This window comes from Ambystoma mexicanum, chromosome 7q, assembly GCF_040938575.1.
Source record: "Ambystoma mexicanum isolate Mex_15411 chromosome 7q, UKY_AmexF1_1, whole genome shotgun sequence".
Taxonomy (NCBI): Eukaryota; Metazoa; Chordata; class Amphibia; order Caudata; family Ambystomatidae; genus Ambystoma; species Ambystoma mexicanum.
In genome coordinates this window covers 1092991901-1093014142 of record NC_090941.1, presented here as the reverse complement: position 1 = coordinate 1093014142, position 22242 = coordinate 1092991901, and the positions used below count along the sequence as shown (strand labels likewise).

General features: G+C 46.8%; 1 protein-coding gene across 1 annotated transcript in view; it reads right to left on the bottom strand.

Annotated features, from left to right (window-relative positions):
• The window catches only part of LOC138528198 (transient receptor potential cation channel subfamily M member 2-like), a 602757-nt gene that overhangs the window by 938 nt on the left and 579577 nt on the right, over nt 1–22242 (bottom strand). Inside the window, exons 30-32 of the mRNA XM_069639650.1 lie at nt 14507–14612; nt 13327–13428; nt 2077–2187 (exon numbers count right to left, since the gene is read on the bottom strand). Coding sequence (XP_069495751.1) covers nt 2077–2187; nt 13327–13428; nt 14507–14612 — 319 coding nt within the window. The remainder of the gene's footprint in view (nt 1–2076; nt 2188–13326; nt 13429–14506; nt 14613–22242) is intronic.

The following is a 22242-nucleotide window of genomic DNA, read 5'->3' as shown; positions in this document are numbered from 1 at the left end:
ATGGTGTGGCGATCTGGGTGCGGTTAGGAGAGGCCAGGGCGCGTCTGCCAGGTGCAGCCTGTGAAGACGGTGGCATCTGGGGGCAGGGTCAAAACTCCAAAAGTGAGGAGGAGACATGCATTGGAGGGGCGGGGGTTAGTGCCCGGGCCGCGTCTGTCAGGTGCATACCAGGCGGGGTGGTGAGCTGTCTGGGTAGCGGGGCTGCTCCCTGGTGGTGGCACTTAAACTACTGTGTGGCATGCATCCTCATTCCCGAAAACAAGGAAAGGGGTGCTTTTTGAAGTGTAAAACACAGAGGTTTGCCTCTGTAAAATCCTGATAAAGGATTGATTTTTTAAAGTCTTTTTATTACTGGGCTGGGGCAGACACAAGTGTGAAATGGAGAATGCTAATGGCCACATTTCCTGACATGTCACTGGGAAGGAGTCATTAGCATTCCAAAGCCCCTCATTCTCCGTATAATCCACAGTAAATGACTGCACCACATAAGCCTGATTTTTTTCTAGCCAGTCTGCAATGTGTTTAAATTGACCTGAAAACAGTGAGGTAATAATGCATACACACTTGCACCTTTTATTTAGACGATGCATGTGGTAACATTTTGTGATATGTAGACAAGTTGGGCAATACACAGATGTCTGGTGGTCTTAAGCAGGTTAGAGTGCTTCAAGCATCATGGTGTTGTAATTGTTTTACGGACTCCTTGATTTGGGGAATAAGGGGTGTTTAAAAGGAATGTTGAAAACAAGGAAAGGGGGTGTTTTAAAAAAAATGGAGAGCAGCGTGGGTACAACTTTAGACTAAGTGTGCCACCACTGGCGGCTGTTCTTAGCTCGGAGCTCCCATGAAGTGAGGGAGCGCTGCACTCAGAGCGCTGAGCGCAGCTCCGCCTTGTACATCGCTATGACGCTTGCCACAATCTGCAAGCTGCAACGGTTGGTATAGCTCACAGATTAGCCAATCGCTGCAGCACATGCCACTGTGGGGTGCACTCTTTACTTTTATTTTATTGATTTATTGCATTTGATAAAGAGCTGACCTAGCCCGCAAGAATCAGCAGGGGGGCGCACCCAATAAAAAAGTATCTGTCAAGGATGTTCCAAAGCAATTCATATTTAAATCATAAAAATACTCTAAAAGAATGATAATTAGGCTACAAGCAAAGCAATCTAATGTAATACATTAACCACTCAAAATACAAAGAACAGAACAGGTGTTTAGGGAAAGTTAATAGCATTTCAGATAATGATCTTCTGAAATAGGTATTTAGCTTTTCATGACACCCTGATGGCAAATGGCAGCAGCAGCGTGACCCTGGCTGTGAGTTCCACTAATAGGCACATAACCAGAAAAAGCTGGAGGATTATTGCCGCGCCCCAGATTTCGCTATTTTATTACAATGACCTCTTTGGATGTCCATTCATCTCTGCAGCAACATGACATAATATCTAGAACTCTTAAGAGAATTGTGATACAGCACACAAACCATGACAACCTACAGGTAGTGCACACACAATATTACATCAACACTAAGGACGGTCCTGTGTGATGAAAATCCTATGAATTTTTAATATACTCCATAGAGACCGCATGTGCATGCTTGGCAATCATTTTGTTTAATTTCCTTATAACTTATGTTATGATTTCCATTATACTTGCTCTTTAACACATATATTATGTTATTTTGATTCAATTTATTACATACACATGGCATTTTAGGGACCTTGAAGAAGGTCATTAGAATTATCTGGCAGTGGAAACACTCAAATATATGTCTTGCCAGCAAGGGTTTGCGTAAACTGTTTTTGAAACAGATTTGATGAAAATGAAATGATCCTACCTCATAGAGAAATGTGGTCACGTTTAATGAAAGGCTGGCAAATGTCTTTGATTATTGCAACTGTTGGTTATCGTCAAGACATTAAGGGAAATCTAAACTATTTTGTGCAAGCTTGGAAGTTCTAGGGGAATCTTTCTGTGAGAACTTTGTATATTTTGTGTAAGGTTGAAATTAACCCATATCAGGATAAATAAATAGAATAAATAAGCCATATCATCACATGATAAATGCCTTACCTGTGTCAGCTGATCCAGCTTCTCCGCAGACTCCAGGTGCACGTTTATCGCCAGTGTCTCGATCCAGGCGTTGTCGGTGTTCCTTGGGTCATCCAAGTAACCCCTGTACACCTGTGGGCGGAGGGAGAGGTTAAGAAATACCCAGTGGAAATAAACACCACATGTTTTGTTTTGTTCCACACACAGAAAAAAATATAAACACAAAATACAAATGCAGGTCTCATCCATGCAGTTACTTGCCGTATAAATAGACCTATGCGACAAAAGACAATATATGCGATTGAACAACATTACGATTTCCAACTAATGGCTAAGCAATAGATATACAGCTTGACAACTACTGAAAACGAATCAATCTAGGGCCACTAACTGTAGAGAGTCCCAAAAATAAAGCTATAGATCAGCATATTTAATAGATACATTTCTAGCTAACAATAGCTAATAGATAGTCTTGGGATTTGTAAAGGTCTCAAAGAAGGAAGCTGACACAAAGGTGGCATGGTTTTGGTTATACCCCTTTATTTCTCAAAAATAAACCTCACTGTCCCCATCTCTAAGAGGGGCTTCCTTGCCTTGAACTAAAACTAAAGGAATTGTCAGAAGGTCTGTGAAATCAAAGTCCCACCGTCCTGTGCCAAATCCTACTCTAACCACCCCATCAGCCTTGGGAGGATAGCTCAGGGGCAACATGCTCACCTTGGAAGCAAGACGACACGGAGCACCACAGGTTCAATCCCCGGGTCCGTGCTTAGACACCTCTGGGTATTAAGCGCGTTATAAATAACCTATCATATCATATCACTATAACTAAAGGCATAAAGGTCCTTCTTCGGGAGGATGGCTCCGTCTCCTGCTTCTTGAATAGTGTCCTAGAATGTTCTTTTCCAACAGAAATGCTGGGGGAATAACTCCCTTCCCCTGGCTTACGTGCTTCACCCAGTCTTCATGCAGTACCCAGGAGAATGACTCCCTTCCCCTGGTTTACGGGCTTCACCCAGTCTTCATGCAATGCCCAGGAGAATTACTCCCTTCTCCTGGTGTAAACATATGCAGTTCCCAATAAAATCAGGGGGAATGACTCCCTTCCCCTGGTGTCTCCAGTACAGCTCTTAGCCCAGTACCAAGAGAATACCTCCCTTCTCCTGGTGTTAATTTGCACAGTTCACCACAAGGCCAGGGGGAATGACTCACATCCCCTGGTGTCTTCAACACAAGTCCTGGGCCTCTACCAGGAGAATGATTCCCTTCTCCTGGTGATGCTTGGTTCAGTTCACAATACTGGCAGGGAGAATGAGTCCCTTGCCCTGGTGTCTTTTCACAGATCTTTGTTTGATACCAGGAGAATAAATCTGTCCTCTTCATATTACTTGGCACAGTTCTTTCTCACTGTTGGGGTTCCAGACCCTTCTCGGTTGGCCAGTGATTTCCTTGTTACCACTGCGCGGAGGAAGATTTCCTATGATGCTCTCTTTCTCACTGTTGTGGTCTGTGAGAAACAAGAAGGTGTCTCACTCTCTAGTCCCCGCAGATCTCTCTCTCTGGTGGCCAGGGCACAGCCATCGCCTTTGGATCCAGACTCTGGGGGTGGGCCAGTGCAGGAGGATCACCTGGATGAGGGGTCTTTGGGGAGTGGAAGTGGGACACTGGATGGTGAGACGCGGTATCCCTCTCCCTGTAACACTTTTTCCCCATCCTACTCAATGGGATATTTAGAAACTCACCCCGCCGCCCCCTTTTCCTGCACAAACGCTTTTACATGGACAGCCCGCTCTGAGAGAAAACAGATTCACACCTGAGCTGTGTACCTGACATGTCTCAATACTATGGTCAGCCGAGTTCACGCCATTATCGACAATCACTTACACGTGACTTCAATTACACTTCCCCATATGGATAAAAGGCGGAGCACAAGAGCACACTTTGAGCAAAGCAAAGCACACAAAGGTACAGCAGTTTAGTTTTGAGTCGGCAGCTGGACGAGAGGAGAAAGACGGCAAGGCACGAGAGGTTTGTGAGGGCAAACCCCTTGACTTTTTTGGCAGGAAACCGTTACTTTCAAGAAACCTTCAAGGCAGAAAGCATAAAACCAGGAAACCAGGCTGAATAATCCTCCATTGTGTGTCATAGATATCGAGGGCCCTCCTGTGTAACTGACCAAGGTGGGGAGGAGCTGCAGACACCGTTGTATTGTCCTTGGCTCCAAGAAGAAAGAAACGACAGAGGACAACACAGCTGGTTAGTTGGGGAGACCAATACCAGACCGGTCTGTGTTGAACTCATGGTTGCAAGCAGCAACATTATAAAGCAAACTTTGTTAAATGCGTGTGATGAAAGGCACGAGTACAGCTACATTGCTGGTGACTATATGACCTTAAGAAAGAAGGATACAATGCGGTTGATAGTGGGCTCCCTGACAAAGGAAAGGAACTTTGATGTTTGTTTGTTACATCATACCCTCTGCAATAAGAGACTGTCATTGTGAGAGGGACTTTGGCAGAAGGCCCTGATGCATATGTGTTGAACTGTTACTTCCTGGTCAAGAAGCCAGAGTGTGTGTGAAGCCTGCACATGCCGGCCTGGCCTCCTGCTGAAAACGTGGGGAAGGGAAGCCAACTGCTCAACTATGCTGACATATAATTTCTTGAACACTTTTCTTTTGCATACATTGTTATCCCACACCATTCTGTGTTTAGAAGTAAGGATTGGCAATAGGTTTATTAGTATGGGCCCTTTTATTTTGACAGACTCCAGTAGGACTGCGTTATTATTGTTTGATGGTCGTAGCTTGCTCACATCTTCAGATTTAGGTTTAGATACGCATTCAGCCAACCCATTTAAAGTTCAATAAACACCCTTGAACTGTGATCACTTGTGTCTGTCGTCACTGTTTGATACCATGCCTTCCTTACAGGTCCCAGACCCTTCTCTGGTGGCCAGTGGTTTCCTCGTTAACACTGCGCCAAGGAAGATTTCCTCTGATACTCTCGTTCTCATAGTTGGGGCCCCATAACCTTCTCTGGTGGCCAGTGGTTTGCTCGTTACCACTGCATTGAGGAAGATTTCCTCAAATGCTCTCTTTCTCACTGTTGTAGTTCAGACCATTCTCTGGTGGCCAGTGGTTTCTTTGTTACCATTGCGCCGAGGAAGATTTCCTCTGACAATCTTTCTCACTCTTGGGGTCCCAGACTCTTCATCATTATTCCCATAAACGTCTTCGCTAATACTGGGCCGGGGGAAAGCCACCTTAACCTCTGCATCTACCCCTAACTCCTGTCCGGTTCAAGTGTACCTCCCCTTACCTCTTATGGGGCTCTGGTATGTTGCCGGGACTTCCTGGAACCAGGGCACACTTCTCCAGCTCTGTGCAATTCTCTCCACTGCACTCGTGGCTTCAATGCGTCTTCCTGGCTTCGGGATTTAGTCTGCCTCAACTTGGCAGGCAGAGTTCTTTGGCATACTCTTGCCACTCTCTGCTTTTCCCCAGCTGTTGGTCGGCTTTTGAATCTCCCACACTGGAGAATTCGTACGTCAGCTGCTTTCCCCAACAAGACTGGATACTGCTGTACCTGCCACCACTGTGCTTCTCATTACACCTGCGTTTGGCCCCGTGGCCGGGCTTGACACGTCTAACGGTCCTTTGTTCCTCTTCATACATTGCATCCATTTCTTCTAATGCAGATTGCACAAGTCCTTCACTTTTACTGATCTGATCCTCATGACTCCATGGGGCCATCTTGTAACAGTGTCATTACAGTCAATGTTCTTTATGTCTCCTGTGTTCTGCCTTGTCCTAGTGCTTTTGGCTGTAGGCCCTATGTTACAACCATAAATGGGTTTGCTTTCAATGAAGTGGCTCTGGACATTACGGAGTGCTAAGGAATGTCAGGGAGTAACAGCATTCATTGGCCTGTACCCCAGGTGATCATCCTTACCAGAGGAGGAATCAGAAGTCCTCCTGCATTAAAGCACCCCTAGGGGGACTATTGGGTAGCGGCCATACCTCCCTAGCCTCATGAAAAGGGGCTCCCCCTCGGGAGAAGTAACAACGCCTTGTGAATCGTCACAGGTTGCATAGCTGTAATTGAGTAGAGTCCAAGCTACGTATCTATAACAAGTTAGTGGCTTTATAGGAAGTATGGCGAATCATTGCTTCAAAACCCCTACCGAGACAGTGGGGCAGGATTATCATCCAGCTTCAGAGGTTGGGTTTACCTACCTGTGCAAGTACTGCTGCGGGAGGTGCACCTTCAGCTCCAGAGTCGGAGATCCCAAGCAAGATGTCCTGTGGCCTAAACAACCACCAGAGAAGGTCTGATGACAAGGTCGAACATAGGAGTTGTAATTGATTCCCCTGCATGTGCCGGGGGTAGGGATGTATGTGCGGGTTATTGAAGCTGGATGCCAGCATCTGCCATGAAGAACATGGGGGAGAGGTCCTCCAGATCACACCATTATGCTCCATGTCCAAGGCATGGGAATATCATCAGTGGTGCACCCTTCGTGCCACCCCAAGTTATGTAGGAGTCACTTTCCCCCTGACCCTGCCAGATAAGGTCCTCAAGTGGAGCCACAGAAAGGGAGAAAGACATTAGAGATTCTTACAGTAATGTGCAACCCCCTTCAGCAGCAGGCTGGATGTGCCCAGGCACGTGTGTATGCTGCCTTTTGCTCTGCACATTAATGACCAGAATTTGGTGTCAGGGACCTGGCTACTCCTGAGTGCAAACTTACCAGGTCCCTGCCATCAATTTGTGATTTTATATAAAATGAGCTCCCAAATAGGTGGGAAGAAGGAGAGAGAGAAAGGAGGTTATTAACCAACTATCCCTATATTTGCCTTATTTAATGTCATCAGCCATTGTATTTTCATTATACCTGTGTATAAAAAAGGGCAGTGGACCAATCCCAAACATGATAGAATCTTAGCTATGCTGGATGTGTCAGCTAAGATCTTTGCATAGGTACTTTAAATTGAGTTAAATCATTGGGCTTCGGATGCAAACATTATACCCTTCAATCAGATGGGAGTTCAGAAGGGCGCTGACATTCATGCTAATGTCTTAGCTCTGGTATCTACGGTCGGATTTCCGTGGAAGGTTCAACAGCAGCCCATTTATGCAGCCTATATCGTTTATAGTGCTGCTTTTGACACGGTACAGCGTGAGGTCGCATGGGAAAGGTTAGCTAAATGGCTGGGCAACTTAAAATGATTATTACCCTCCACTCTGACACTAGTGTTAATGTGAGGTTATCCCTCACTGAAGCGGTCACTAATCTGAAGCACTCATTTCATGGATTGATGCAGGGTTGTGTTCTTGCCCTCACCCTATTTAATCTTCACCTTTTCGACCTGTCTAGTGAGTTGCTTTCTACTTAAGCCTTCCAACATAGATTGGGAAACATGAACATTCTAAATCTTGGGTATGCTAATGACCTGGTTCTCTTAGATTGCACTCCTAAAGGTCTCCAGCAGCAGCTCAAGATCCTGAATTCTTATTCATGTAAGAATTAATGATCTATTTATGTTCATAAAACAAAGATTATGGTGTTCCATCCTGGCCAACCTAAATCAACTAAAAGGTTCTGCTGGAAGATTGGCTGCTATCCTTTAGATATGGTTACTCAATATGACTACTCAGGAGTCACTATTGATAACAAGCTTACTTGGCAAACCCAGCTGAACAAAATTGGTATTAAAATGTGCCAGCAGCTTGGAGCCATTTTGACATTCTCTTGGAAGCACTGCAGCTATTCCTTCAATTATATTTTCTCAGTATATAAAACTAAAATCCCTCCTGTCCTGCTTCTTCAAGCAGAATTTGGGGACATAGACATGAAACTAGAGACCCAATGGGCCTCATTACAGCCATGGCTGTCCGGGAACAACGGTACCAGTAAGCATGCCGGTACCGTGGTTCCCGGACCACCATACTACGTGCTCTGCTCGCGGGTGCTATTTCACCCGCCAGGTTTTTCCTGGCGGGTGTAACGGCACCCAAGAGCAGAGCACGTCAGGTGCACCGGCACAACTCTGAATGTACCGGTGGATCCGACGTCCCCATCCCCATTCAGCCCTATGCGGCCGAATGGGGATGGGGACGCCCTTGATTCCGGCACCCAAAAATGGGCAATTACCGGGTCCGCCGAGCTCGGCATGACCCGGTTCTTGCCCATCCACGGGTGCCGGAAAAAATGTAACTCTTAATAAGGGCACGGCTACCGCCAGAGTTGTAATGAGGCCCACTGTCTCAAAACCAGCTCTAAATGCCCCAATAGCCTGCCGATTGAATTCCTACTTTTGGAATTTGGCCTCAATAGTATTGCTAGTTCCCTTAAGGTGCGTAGAGTAAATCTCAATTGGAATTCTTCTGATAATTCCCTTTACCACTACATTAGGACTGCTTTTGACACTGGAATAATTGGCTTGAGGAACACTACCCTGACTTTTATGCTTAGTGAAATCAGTGGTTTGTGTCAACGCACTAAAACCAACCCTCTCAGCATTACATACATTCGTTTTAAATTTAGTCAAAAATGAAATCTTGGCTGTTGATTCTAATCCAACCCTGATTTATTTGGCTAGCAGATCTTTGATCAGCGAGTACATTTTGCATGATATTTTGGGTATGAAAATTCCCTTATATATTTGTGAATATCTGGTTAATTGGATTCTACATGAATATTTGAGAATCAAATTTACCCTGGCCAATATCATGGAAATTTTGGGAGGGAGAGTGTGATTAAATGGGGATTGAAGACGCTGCAGATTATGTGGTAAGAATGTAATGGAGAGAGTAAAAAGCACCTTTTACATGACTGTGATCTTATCTTGCAATGAAGGAACTTTCTTCAAGTTTATGGCACACCTTCGTATCCAGTCAATACCCTGGAAACAATTTGCGACAGTTTCCTTTGCGTAAATTACATTACGTTGACATACTGAATGGCAAAAATGTGCTGATAATTCTATTTTAGACATTTTTTTTTAAAGCATTTGTTTATCCAATTTTTCAAAAACAAATGTGACTAATTCAACAAACAAAAAGTAAAAGCATATGTAAATAGAGACAAAGGTAAATGCAATTGAGGGTATAGGCTTATAAGACAACAATGAACCAGCAGGGTAACTAGCGATCAGGTCAGAAGATGTCCATGTAAACTCTGACACTTAGGACTGAAATCAGGAAACATCATCTCCTCAACCTTACAGCCCAGCCCCTGGTTCGCCCCCAGCCTCAGCAATGAAACAGGTGAGGACTAAATCAGGGAAAAGTGTTTAAGCAGCTGTGGATTAATCGAACGAAGAGGATACCCATTGTAAAACACATGGAAAGGAAGCCAAACCCCAATGTGGATAGCCATACAACCCCGAGTAGTGGTGCAAATCTTTTCTGATGAGGCTATTTCACAGATTTTGTACTACCAGATATTTATGTGTGGATCCTCCTTCAATTTCCAGCACATGACCAATGTAATCCGGGCCACCCATAATAGGTGGCTAATCAATGACACCTTGTGCACATGCATGGGGTAGACAGCCTCTACCGTTTCACTCAACAAAACCACCAAGAGGCCCATTGGCAACTGTAACCAAATTATATCCTTTATCTAAGCCACAATTTCCTTCCAGAATACTGGTCCACCAGAGGTGTTAAAAAGTCTCCCTCCAACCCATAATCTTTCTGGCACAGCGGAGAAATGGAACCATTGACCCTATTCAGACGGGACAGCTACATGTACCACCGAGTATGTGTTATCTTTGTTTGTCACACATCGAGATACCGCTGCGGCCCTTGCACAGGTTCTGCCCCAGGACTCGTCAGAAATTGGCTGCACCAAATCCCTCTCCCACTGCGACACATTTGAAAGCTGCATCGCCGGCCGGGTCTGATATGTCTAATAATATATAGAATCAAGTTTTTTTTGTGAGCCACCCTCCCATAGTGTGAGCCCCAATTCAGTGGGTGCCCGTGTTCCAGCCCTGCACACCGTGGCACTAGCCGCCCAGTGCCTGAGTTGGCAATACCTAAACCGCTAAGACTCAGAGACCCCAAACTCTTTACACTCTTCAAATGCCAATAAAGTGTCCCCGTGATACAGCTACCTCAGTCGTCAGTCGTCCCCCACACCAAGCACCAAAGGCCCCATCCACCAAGTTTAGCGTAAAATCTGAAGACTGGCGACAGTGGGCCCATACTCCCAGGGAACCCTCCATAGCCTTATAGCCTTATCCCAGTAATAGAGCAAAGCCGACGAGGAGGGAAGGAGAGTACCTGTACTGCACGACCCAAGTGCGGTAAATCCCATAGGGATTGTGCAGAAAATGATTGCTCAATATCCACCCAATCGGCCCCATCCACATCCCCCTGCCACTCCAACAGGTGCGATAAATTGGCTGCCATGACAGTGATAAAGAACCGGAAGGCCCAGGCCTCCGCCCTATTTGTCAGCATGGAGTACCTGTCTAACCACGCGCAGCTTACAATCCAACCACACAAATTTCATCATCTTCTGATGGAGGGATTGAATAGCGGCGGTAAGGATCGGACTCGGCAAAGCCATCAGAGAATAGAAAGTATGGGGACGATATACATTTTTTTCTGCTGTGATCCGACCCATCCGGGAGATCTCCTGGTTACCTCACCGTAAAATGTCCTCAGCCAGATCTTTAAGCAAGGAGGGGATATTAGCCTGGTACAAGCCCCCACAGGTAGGCATTAACCTAACCCCCAGCTAGTCTAACTGGACATCACTCCAAGTGTAAGAAAATTTGCTTTGAATCCCGGCGATTTCAACCGGGGACTCTGAGACATTTTGTCCCTTAGATTTGCTTAGATTCACACGAAAACCTGAGGCTTGTTCAAACTGGTGTAGTTCCAACATCAACACTGACAATGATGAGCGAGTATGCAGCATCATCAGCAAAACATCATCTGCATACAAGGTACCCTTATGGTCCATCCGTTCAATCGGATACCGCTAATTCCCAGGTTGTTTCTAATTCAGGTCTCCAGGGATTCCATCACAAGGGCAAAATTGAGGTGTATAGGGGGCATTCCTGCTGCATTCTTCTAGAGATTGGTGTATAATGACAGTATAACCCATTAAGGTATATCCTCGTTTTCGGAAATTTGTAACAAGCTAAGACTCTGGCAATACATTGGGGCCAAACCGAAACATCTGGAGCGTTGCCTGAATAAAGCCCCAATCAATACAGTCAAAAGTGATATTAGCGTCAAGTGCCAATATTGTCATTGGCATTCCCCCCAATGTCCTGCCTCCACAACATCTATAGCTCACCTAATGTGATCATGCATGCTACGACCCACAATAAATCCTGTTTGATCCTGGTGAATCAAAGACGATAAAACCCCCATCACCCGAGAGGCCAATACTTTGAAATATATCTTGGCGTCCGTGTTGAAGAGGGAAATTGGGTGATAGGAATCACACATTGTAGAATCTTTGCTTGGCTTTAAAATCAAGGGCAGCAAAGAGTCACCCATTGTGTCTGACACAGCTCGTGTTCAAAAAGGAATTAAAAAGTACCTGCAAGGGAGCTAACAACTGGGCCTTGAAGGTTTTGTAGAACAATGGAGTGAATCCATCAGGCCCCTGGGCCTTCTGAGTAAGGAGCAAACTGATAGCCTTGTCAGTTTCCTACACCATAATAGGGAGCTCCAACTAGTCACAGACCCCTGGGAAAGCCCGGGAAGGTCAGTGAACGCCAGGTAAGAATCCAGCTCACCCAAGGCCAGACTCTACAAGGTCATCTTGTGCTTGTGGAATGCTGAAAACACCTTGAGTTTCCCATCTTCTGTGAACTGTAAAGTTCCAGAGGAGTCCCTAATGCCTGCAACATGGGTCCTGGATCTCAACTTCCTCAACTAGTACACCAACAGCTTATTGGCCTTATTAACGTGTACATAGTAATACTACTTCATGTGCAGTAGGGACGTGGCGGTGCAGTTGCCATCAGTGCCTCCAAACTAGATCTAGCCAACCTCAATCCCTGAGATTTTGACTGGGTGTGAGCCTTTTCCCGATGGCGAACCCCGGCCTCCAGGTGCTGTCTATTCTGCTTCTTAGATCTAAAGTAGGACATGGACCTCCCAATCTCACCAGCGATGTCAGAGGTCCATTGCTGCACCCCCAGGCGCCCTGAACAGGGGGGGAGAGGAAGGAGAGGGATCCATGCAGCGCTCCTCACCAAGCGCTTGCGAGAAGGGAGCCCCCAGCATCCATCCAGAGTGCCACACCCCCAGTGAATCTGCTTCCAATGGAGCCGTCTGCCGCTTCCTGTGACTCCAGGGGAGCTCCAGTGCTGTGCTGTACTAAATCCGGCGTGTGTGGAGCAGTTGCGGGCCCCACGTTGCCCAAGGTCCAATGCCATCTTTCTCCTGGCCAAGGCCCCATTTTAGACCTTTTGATCATGTAATTGTGTATGACTGTATGATTTTGTTTGACTGTGTTATTGTATAAGTATAAATTCATTGGCTAAATTATAATAAAATAAGTAAATAAATGCATTGATAAAATATGTGCAGTGAACATTCTGTAATGAATTTCCTGGATGCTGGACAGCCAGTGGTGGTTGGAACATGTGCCCTTTTTCCTGACCTCACCTTGTTTTTGCTAATTGCAAGCCATTACAGGATGTAGTAGCATTGCTATGGTTCATAAGTACTTCTGTCCAGTATTTACTGGTATCGCACGAAAATACCATATATAAAAAACTGAATGGTTCAAATGATCGGATTTTGGCTGTATCAGCCGAAAATGCCGAATATTTTAACCATTCGGTTTTCATCATAGCGAACAAGGGAAGTAGGTGTTGCAGGGGTATCCCCCACATCCAAAACAAAGCTTTGGTGGAAAAAAAGAAAAGAAAAGGACCCTGCAGCGCCGGTTCCCATCCACGGAAGTGAAGGGAACTCGCGTTGCAAGGACTCAGTGGCACGCATCGAAGTGTGCCACCAAAAGGTAAGTAAGGGGGCGGGGGTAGCGGGGTATAGAAAGGCAATGTAGTATAGGGTGCTTATTTCGAATACCAACATTTAGAATGGAAGATTTCCGTCTTCGTAATGTTCATATTCGAAATAATCACGTACATCCATTCTGTCCCAGCTCATTGTAAATGTGTGTCGGGCTATCATGTCCCCCTGCCAGTCTCACTTCTTCAGGCCAATCATACACATTCCTCTGTTGGTGCCAGAACCTCACAGTTCTTTGATGAATATGCAAACCCACCTCTGTGCCCTGGACCTGCATGGCCTCAAACTGATGCCAGAATTCCTCTTTCAGAATCTCCTTCAGTTTGGAAGGTAACTTCTCCCCTGGTGCCAAGGTTCCCTAGAATTAAACCAGAAATTAAATGAGTTAGAACTTCTCATGAGGTGCCGGGCCCATATACTGCTAGACTACTTTAAGAAAGATTTCAATCCAGCCGTGGCCGGAGGGTATGTGCCATGGCACTGCCATCCAGCGTACGTGATTCCAAATCACCGCCCTGCTCAAGCACTAGGGACCACAAGTGTAGATCCGCGCAAGCTGAGCAGTCCCTGAGAGCAGTGAAATGATATGAAGTGTGGCAGCTGTGATAGCCAATGACTGGGCTCATAACAAGTGTGCCAAGCTGGAAAAAATGCCAGTAATTCCAGCTTTGGCATTTTCTCTGGACGGCACACTTTAAGTTTGCCAGTGGTGGCCACGGATCTCCCGGCAGGCCTGGCCTGCCAGTAGATCAGGCCCCTACCAACAAAGAAATGCCGCAATTAACGGCACCAGTAATACCTATGAGACGCCATGGGAATGGGAAGTTGCCGGCACTCTGCCGCCCGTAATATCCCAGTAATATCAGGATATCAGGCGGCGGAGACAGTAAGGGCAATTTTCCAGTATCCCGCCAGAATTACCGACAGGATACCGGGAAACTCTTAATGAGGCCCTTCTCTGGAGCTGTACAGGGAAAGCAGTTCTGATAGTCTTCTTTCTGGCCAGAGTCCTTGCAAAATAAGGGACAAGAATGGAGATAAATGGTGCAGAAAAGGGAGGCTACCCTGGTATTACACTCCAATTGTGTTACGAAGCAACTGCTTTCACAGTTGTATCATGAAACTATAATACATAAGTACACAAATGCACAGACTCTCTAGGACTTGGGCAAGTTGACACAAGCACAATGAGAATCTGATTAAGAGGTTTACTGGGATTCATTTGAAGTTGTAAAGAAAGGCCACAATCTCCGTTTGGTTGCTGCATGGAATGTGCACCAGAAATGCAACACCAACCGGCCTTCTCAGCAGAGAGAATGACATTCTAAATTCCATCTGATTCTCATCTGAGTGCCTTGGCTTGAAGGTGTTCTAGAGAGCGGCCTAGTGAAATCCCTCCAGTAGCCCCTCCCCCCCATTTCCCTGGTTTATCTTACCCCTGGAAGAGCCCAGTGTTCTGATGTGACCGGTTTCACTGCCAGGATTTCCAGCATCTTCTTAGAATTCTTTCGACTAATCGATCCATTTATATTTCTCCTCCAGCTGTGAAGAGATAACATATAATCAGACTGTATTAATGGCTGTGTCTGTTCCAATTAAGTGAGCCTCTGCTGCCTACTGCCCTAATAGACCTGCGTTACAGCAGATGCTACGTGCACATGTCCTGCTTTTCAGTTTATTCAAAGCATGTGAATCTATGAAAGATCCAGTGCTGGAGAAGACTCTAGGTCTCCAGCATTGGTACCTTACATAGAATCACATGCAACCCACCCTCCATCCCCTCTGGAGACTCCACTGGTTCGTAGCTGGGCACTTCAGCCGGCTAGAATCTAAGCACAGCTTGAAGGGTTGGGGCTGAGAACTCAACGTCCTGTTGGCTGAGAGAGAAATAACATAAAACAAGGTGGATGGGCAGCAGTAGACACAGCTTTTTTGCTTTAACATAGGACTGAAGATTCCCAGCCTGACATGGGGAACTATTCAAAGCATGTGAATCTATGAGAGACAATGCAATAAAAGGGGGCTGTTTCTGAGAACCCTCGATGAATATCTTCCTTTTAGAAAAGCGTTGAAAACCCATCTTTTCCAAATTAACTTTCTCCTTCCCTGTTAGAGCGTGAAGCAATGTCTGTCCTGGGTTTCTCCTGTTTTTTCGTTATCGCCTAGGCGCCTTCTGACCTTAGTTCGCACTCTACACATTTTACAATAATGATACTTGCATCGATGTCACTTTACCTGTATGAGGTCAACCTACCTGACCTGGAACATCGTGAGTCACTTCCTGCTAAACTGGGTAAATAAAACACACAATCGATGTCTATGCTACATGGAAAATGTTATACTTCTTGATACCACAGAAATAGGGCTAGAAACGATCTCCAAACAAATGGCCAAAAGTCACACATCACATGCTATGAAAATGACAACATGGAAATTGTTCCTTGGAGGAGTTTCGAATGGATTGTGTCCTCCAATGTATTCCTCATCTTTGACATGTACTGTCCAGCTTCAGCTGCCTCGGAAAACCTTTTCAGCAGAGGGTGCCGTGCGTCAATGGCATCGAGTCGATGTCCCTTGAAGGCCACCGTCGAGGGTGAAATAATTGGGGATGATATATAGCAAGCGAGGGCGCTGGTTGGGCTCAGTTCCGTTTTTCCGTGACAGCATTAGCTTTGACTATGAAATTCGGTGCGCCTCATTGTTCTACACATTTCTTTAGAGAAAATCTTTCATTTCGATCGTCATGTCTTCATCTTCGATGCCGTCCAAGATGTCTCTCACCGACCCGCATCGTGTCTGCCTGTGGTGCCTCGGGGGGGCCAACGACTTGTCTAATTGTGTAAAGTGTCAATCCATGACAGGAAAGGCTTTGAGGGGGAGAGGAAAGGGAAACACCAGGTAGGAAGAATATCCAAGTCCCCTAAACCCCGACCTGCTAGGCCTTCAACCGACGAGTCGAGAGGAGACTCGAAGGAAGAGGTCTAAGCACTCCAGATCTAGGAGTGGCTCCCACCACTCATCGTCTTCCTCGAAGAAGTTGAAGAGAAGGGACCAGAGGTCGTCTTCATGGACTTCTTCGTCCGACGCCTCACCCGAAAGGGTCACCTGTCCCACCAGAAAATCTACCCCAGCAGAATGGCAAGCTTTCCGAAAGGAAATGTTCTACATTTTCGAGAAAGGTCAAGCCCCTACTGAGCCTTTAGAGCAAGCTGGTAAGGAGAGGACTCGCCCAAAATCCTGTGTGGCCTCGAGCCCGGGAAATCGGCCTGATAAACATAGGGAGCCATCGTGGCCCTCTTCCGATGTCAAGCACAGGGAAAAGTCGAGGTCATCGACGCCTTCAAGACCTTCGATGCCAGCAGTGTCTTCGACACCTGCTAGGCCCTTGACAACGAAGGTGTCCTCGACACCAGTCGGGCTCTCGGCGTTGACCTCGAAGATTTCGAAGCCTTCGAAGCCAACTGCGCCACATACGCCAGTTATCCAATTGAAACCCAGTGTCCCTCCTCTGTCGACGCCAGCAAAGCCTTCGACATTGTCAAAGCCTGTTTCTTCCATTCCTGAAAAAGTTGTCACTCCTCTTCCTAGAAGAGTTTTTCAAGTCGCTCTCTTCAATTTATGAAGATGAGAGTTCAGAGGAGGAAGATGCCCCATTTGGGTTGCAGTATGGGACACCCAATTTTCCTGAGTGTCTAATATCTGAAGAGTCCAGTATTAAAGACTTATACGACACCTTACAGTATACAAGTGGAGTAGACACTTCACCCGAGCTGGAATTTGGGCGACCTGAGCCGGGCCGGACATGAGCCGGGTGAAAATGCAGACGCTCCATATAGGCAACTCATGTCCAAAGTTGTTGAGTACATGGGATGGAGCAGACCACTACTCCCTTATGAACAGTATGACCTAACCGATATATTGGATAAGGGTCCGCAGACTGACCCTGCTTTGCCATTCCATGTGGCATTGCAAAGAAGGGTGGCTAAAAAGTGGGAAACACCGGAGACCAATCCGGCAGTTAATAACAATCTGATAAACAAGTAGGGACCCTGACTACCTGTCGAAACACCCCACTCCGGAGAGTATGGTGTTGCAGGTAGCTACAATCACTTCAAAACAGACAGCGTACTCTACCGTCCCTCCTGATAGGGTTGACAAACGTGTAGATGGATGGACAAGAAAGGTATTTTCAGCAGGGAGCATGGCATTGAAATCAGCCAACTCCACTTGTGCCCTGGCAACATTTTCGTACACTCTGTGGGATTGCATATCCATGGCGGCAGAGCATATTCCCGAAGGGGAAGAAAGGGATGGCTTCTTGGCTATAATTAAGGACGACAAAAAAGAGGCTAGTTGTGCATCCCTTCAGTCAGGATTGGATACTGCCGATAGTGTCAGCAGATCCATGGCTACAAGCACCGTAGTACGTAGACATGCGTTGTTGAGGAAGTCGGGTTTTGCACCAGATGTGCAATCTAGACTGCTCAAAATGCCTTTTGATGGGTCTCATCTTTTTGGCAGCAAGACTGACGAGAGCCTTGAGAAGTTGCAGACCTACGAAGCGGCGGCCAAAAATGTAGGCCCCACTGTTACACAACCTCAGCCTTTTCTTCCTAGGGACCAACCTTGTGGGGGTAGATCTTTTCGCTACTACTCCTCAGTTGGAAGGGCAAGAGGAATGGCCAGTCAAAGGGGCCAAAAAAGGTTTTCTTGTGGTGGACGAGGTAGAGGTGCGAAGCCAGCTCAAGCAGCAGCCTCCTTACCATTGGCCTCTGCAGGAGCCGCCACAAAACCACTCTGAGGTCTTGAGTCACAGTACACTAGTGGGGGCAGACTGTCTCAGCAGCTGCAAGAATGGTGAGACATTACTTCAGATGCTTGGGCCCTGGAAACAGTAGCCCACGGTTACTACCTTCCCTTTATAAGAAAACCTCAGAACAATCCACCGGGTAGCCGTTCTTTGATGATTCCGGATCCGGTCCTTGTGCAGGAAGTTTTAACCCTGCTGGATAAAGGTGCCATAGAACCAGTACCGGTAGCGGAGAGGAACAAGGGATGGTACTCCCCATATTTTTTTATCCCCAAAAAGGACGGAGGACTGAGACCCATCTTGGACTTGACTTGAACAAGTTCCTCAGGAAGGACAAGTTTAAGATGGTCACACTTTTTCAGATCCTTCAGGCCCTCCAATTTCAGGATTGGTTGGTGTCATTGGACCTTCAGGATGCTTATTTTCATGTGCCAACCCATCTCAAGCACAGAAAATACCTGAGGTTTGCAGTTGGCAGTTCTCAATATCAATTTCGAGTTCTGCCATTCGGCTGACCTCCGGCCAAGGGTTTTCCCCAAACTGATGAGTCCCATATGACACCTTCTCAACAGCTCCAGTACATCGGGCTGTTTTGGACACTTCCTTGGGAAAGAGCTCACCACCCAAGGTGAGGGCTCAAGACATTCTTCAGATGGTTACCAAATTTCAGAGTGCCCAAAATCTTCTGGCCTTCGATTTCTTAAGGTTGCTTGGTCTCATGGCATCCTGCATTTTTCTGGTGCCAGAAGCCTGCCTGAGAATGAGATCCCTTCAATGGGCTCTAAGAACACAATGGTCCCAGTTCTCAAGAAAGATGTCGGACTGACTTCTGATTCCAACCAGGGTCTCACAGGATCTTCTGTGCTGGGCCTGCAAGGACAACATTCTGAAGGAAAACCCTTTTGGCAGCCATGGCCGGAGATTACAGTAGTGACGGACGCCTAACTCACGGGGTGGAGAGCCATGCCAACGATCTGACAGTCAGCAGTCATTGGTCTCCATCGGAGTCCAAACTACACATCAATCCTTTGGAGCTGAGGGCAATCAGACTAGCACTGAAGGCCTTCCTGCCCTCTGTACAGGGAAAGAATGTCCTCATAATGACGCACGACATGGTGGCTATGTACTACCTCAACAAGAGAGAAGGTGTAGGGTCAGTACCACTGTGCAGAGAGACAATGCAGCTCTGGTACTGGGCAATTCAAGAAGGAATCTCCCTATTGGCAGTTCACCTAGCCGGAGAGGAGAACACGGCGGCGGATGCTCTGAGCAGGCAGAGCACAGTCTCCCACAAGATCTTCACCCTTTAGGGAATCTGTCAAGTGGATCTGATCGCGACCAATGTCAAACGAAAGTGCGAAATGTACTGCTCAAGGGAATTTCCCTCAAGAGGAGCTCTAGAAGACGCATTCGTGGTGGACTGGGAGTTTCCACTCCTGTACGCGTTTCCTCTAGTCCCTGTCATTCCTCACGTGATCAGGAGGTTGAGAAAGTTCAGGAAACACATGATCCTAATTGCACTGGATTGGGCCAGTAGGACATGGTACCCAGACCTTCTAGACATGTCCATCTGTCCTCCGATATGTTTTTCATAGAGAGAGGATCTTCTCTCATGAGAGGAAGGTCAGGTTCTCCATCCAGAGGTCAATACTCTGAACCTTCATGCTTGGTTTCTGAAAGGTTGAGGTATAAGGATTGGGACCTCCTGGATGACGTGATGGAGGTGTTGCTTTCGGCTAGAAGACCAGAAACAAAATCCTTGTACCGTTGCCATTGGAACAAGTTTTGCAACTGGTGCAAAGATCAGAATGTAGATCCTTTTCTGTGTAAAACACCAGATGTGTTATCATTCCTTCTATCTTTAGCCAATTTGGGGCTCCAGATTGGCACTATTAAAGGCCATCTGGCAGCGCTATCCATTTTTAAGCACTCGTCAGAGGAATGTTCCTATTTCAAAATCCCTCTGGTGACTCAATTTCTAAAACGACTCATTAACTTATATCCTCCGTCTCCTTTCCAGGTTCCGGTTTGAGTCCTTAATTTGGTTTTGAAATTCTTGATATGTGCACCCTTTGAAACCCTGCACACGTGTCCTTTAAGGTTGTTAACCTTGAAAAACATTTTATTGGTTGCTCTCACATCAGCACGCAGAGTGAGCGAGTTGCAGGCACTGTCAGTAAAGCCACCCTTCACGGTATTCGACAAGGACAAGGTTGTCCTGAAGGTCGAGCCTTCGTTTCTCCCAAAAATAATTTCGGATTTTCATTTGAACCAGAAAATTGTCCTACCTTCCTTCTACCCTCTGCCTCACCCTAGTAAGGAGGAGGAAAGGCTTCATAGGTTATTTCCTAGAAGAGCTCTAAGCTTTTACATTACAAGAACATCCAAAATACGGTTAGATGATCAGTTGTTCATAGGGTATACAGCACAAACTATGTCAGGCTGTTACCAAACAGACCTTATCTAGGTGGGTGATTGTAAGAACCAGGACGGGAGACGGTATTGATGCTTCAAATAATACTTTATTTCTTTAAGGTTCAGAATGTCCTGTTCTCTTTAACAAACTATAAAAAAGGTTTATGGTAGTTTCTTCACTACCTCAAAGTCTTGGGGAGAGGCTCCTTCCAGTCACTCGAGCCCGGATAGGCCCACCATTCACTTCCTCTCTCCTCTCCGGAGTTCTGGAAAACAACAACACAGGAGAGGCCGCGTTATCCCTTTTATACTTTGCAATTGGCTTATGTCCCCACCAAACAGCCTCTGGCTAAGTCTATCCCCTTCTGATAGGGTGCTGTCTACAGGAGTCACCGTCCCCACCTCCTCCCTAGCTGCAGCAAGTTCATAGACGGAACCTTCCCAGCATTCCTCTGGGTAATGATGTCTCTGCAGCCCCCTCCCATTCCCTGCCCCGTTCTTGGTGTGCCACGGACTGCCGTGAGTTTTTCCCCTCCCAGCTTCAGCGTGCCTCCGGCCCCGCCCCCTTCCAGTAAGTCTCATTGCTGGAACTGCGTAGGCCGTGTAGGCTGTGGTTGCAGGTGCGGCACATGAGGTAAGGAGCCCGGGTCTGTGGGATGTTTCCAGGGGATGATGGACCGCTACCCCTCCGCTGCCGGTCCGGTGGGCAGGGTATGGGGCATGTATGTCTCTCGTCTGTCGCCGGACCCCAGCGGAGTGGGAGGGCGGTCCTCTCCCTGCTGCATGCCGCGGCCGTGGCGCGGGCATCTCACGCCCAGCTGTTATTGCCCAGCTGTCATTGCCGCGGCTGGTGCTGTCCGCTCCTCGTCCGTGCCTATAAGTGGGCTTGTACCTGTCCGGATCCCACTATCCCCACAGTGATTTTGGCAATTTCTGATTGCTACAGGCTAGCAGGAAAAGACCCTCCCGAGGGTTTGCAGGCTCATTCCACTAGGGACATGGCCACATCGACAGCCCTGCAAAGGGGGGTTCCTATTAGAAATATATATGATGCAGCAACGTGGTCATCAGTACACACGTTCACAAAACATTATGCTCTGGATGCTTCCCAGTCTCAAGATCTTGTTTTTGGCAAGGCGATACTTTACTCTGCCCTTGACATTGTGTAATTTCTAAAATTCTTCTACTTCCTCCAATCATAACCACTGCTTTGGGAGTCTGTCAATGATGAGGAATACGTTGGAGGACACAATCCATTCAAAGAACAAGTTACTTACCCCTGGTAACGTTCTTTCGACTGGATGTATTCCTCGTAGCCCTCCCAGCCTACTCCTCCAAAGAATTTCCCATGCTGTTACAGCTTCCGCTCCACCAAGGTTGATTACTGTCATGCCCGTATTTGTGGACATCTGGGCTACATGAGGAAGAAGAAAAACAGAACTGAGGCCAACAGGCGCTGCACATGCTATATATCTTCCCGGATGACATCACCCTCGACGGAGGCCTTCAAGGGACATCGACTCAACGGCAAAGAATAGAGGAGAGGCTGCTGGAGACTTCGAGGGGCGGATGAAACCGTTTGCCAGGTATTGATCTAAGCAGGACTTTAAATGCTGGTTTTCTGGTTCTGTGAGTGCGTAGATTCGCCCACAAGGGATCTGTGCCCCCGGTATCAGGTCGATCTGGCAATCATATGGTCTGTGCGGCGGTAAGGTATTAGCTTGTTCTTTCTGAAATACATCTTGAAAGTCCTGGTATTCACTTGGTAGGGTACCGGTTACCCCCAGAGTTATTGCTGCTGTTCCATGAGCAGAATTACTAGTATCAGTCGACTGTTTTCCTTGATGGTAACAAGTGTGAGCACGACGTTCGAGAAAAGGCCAACTCTTTTGCACGCCAATCTATTTGAGGATTGTAAGCTACCAACCACAGCATCCCTAAAATCAA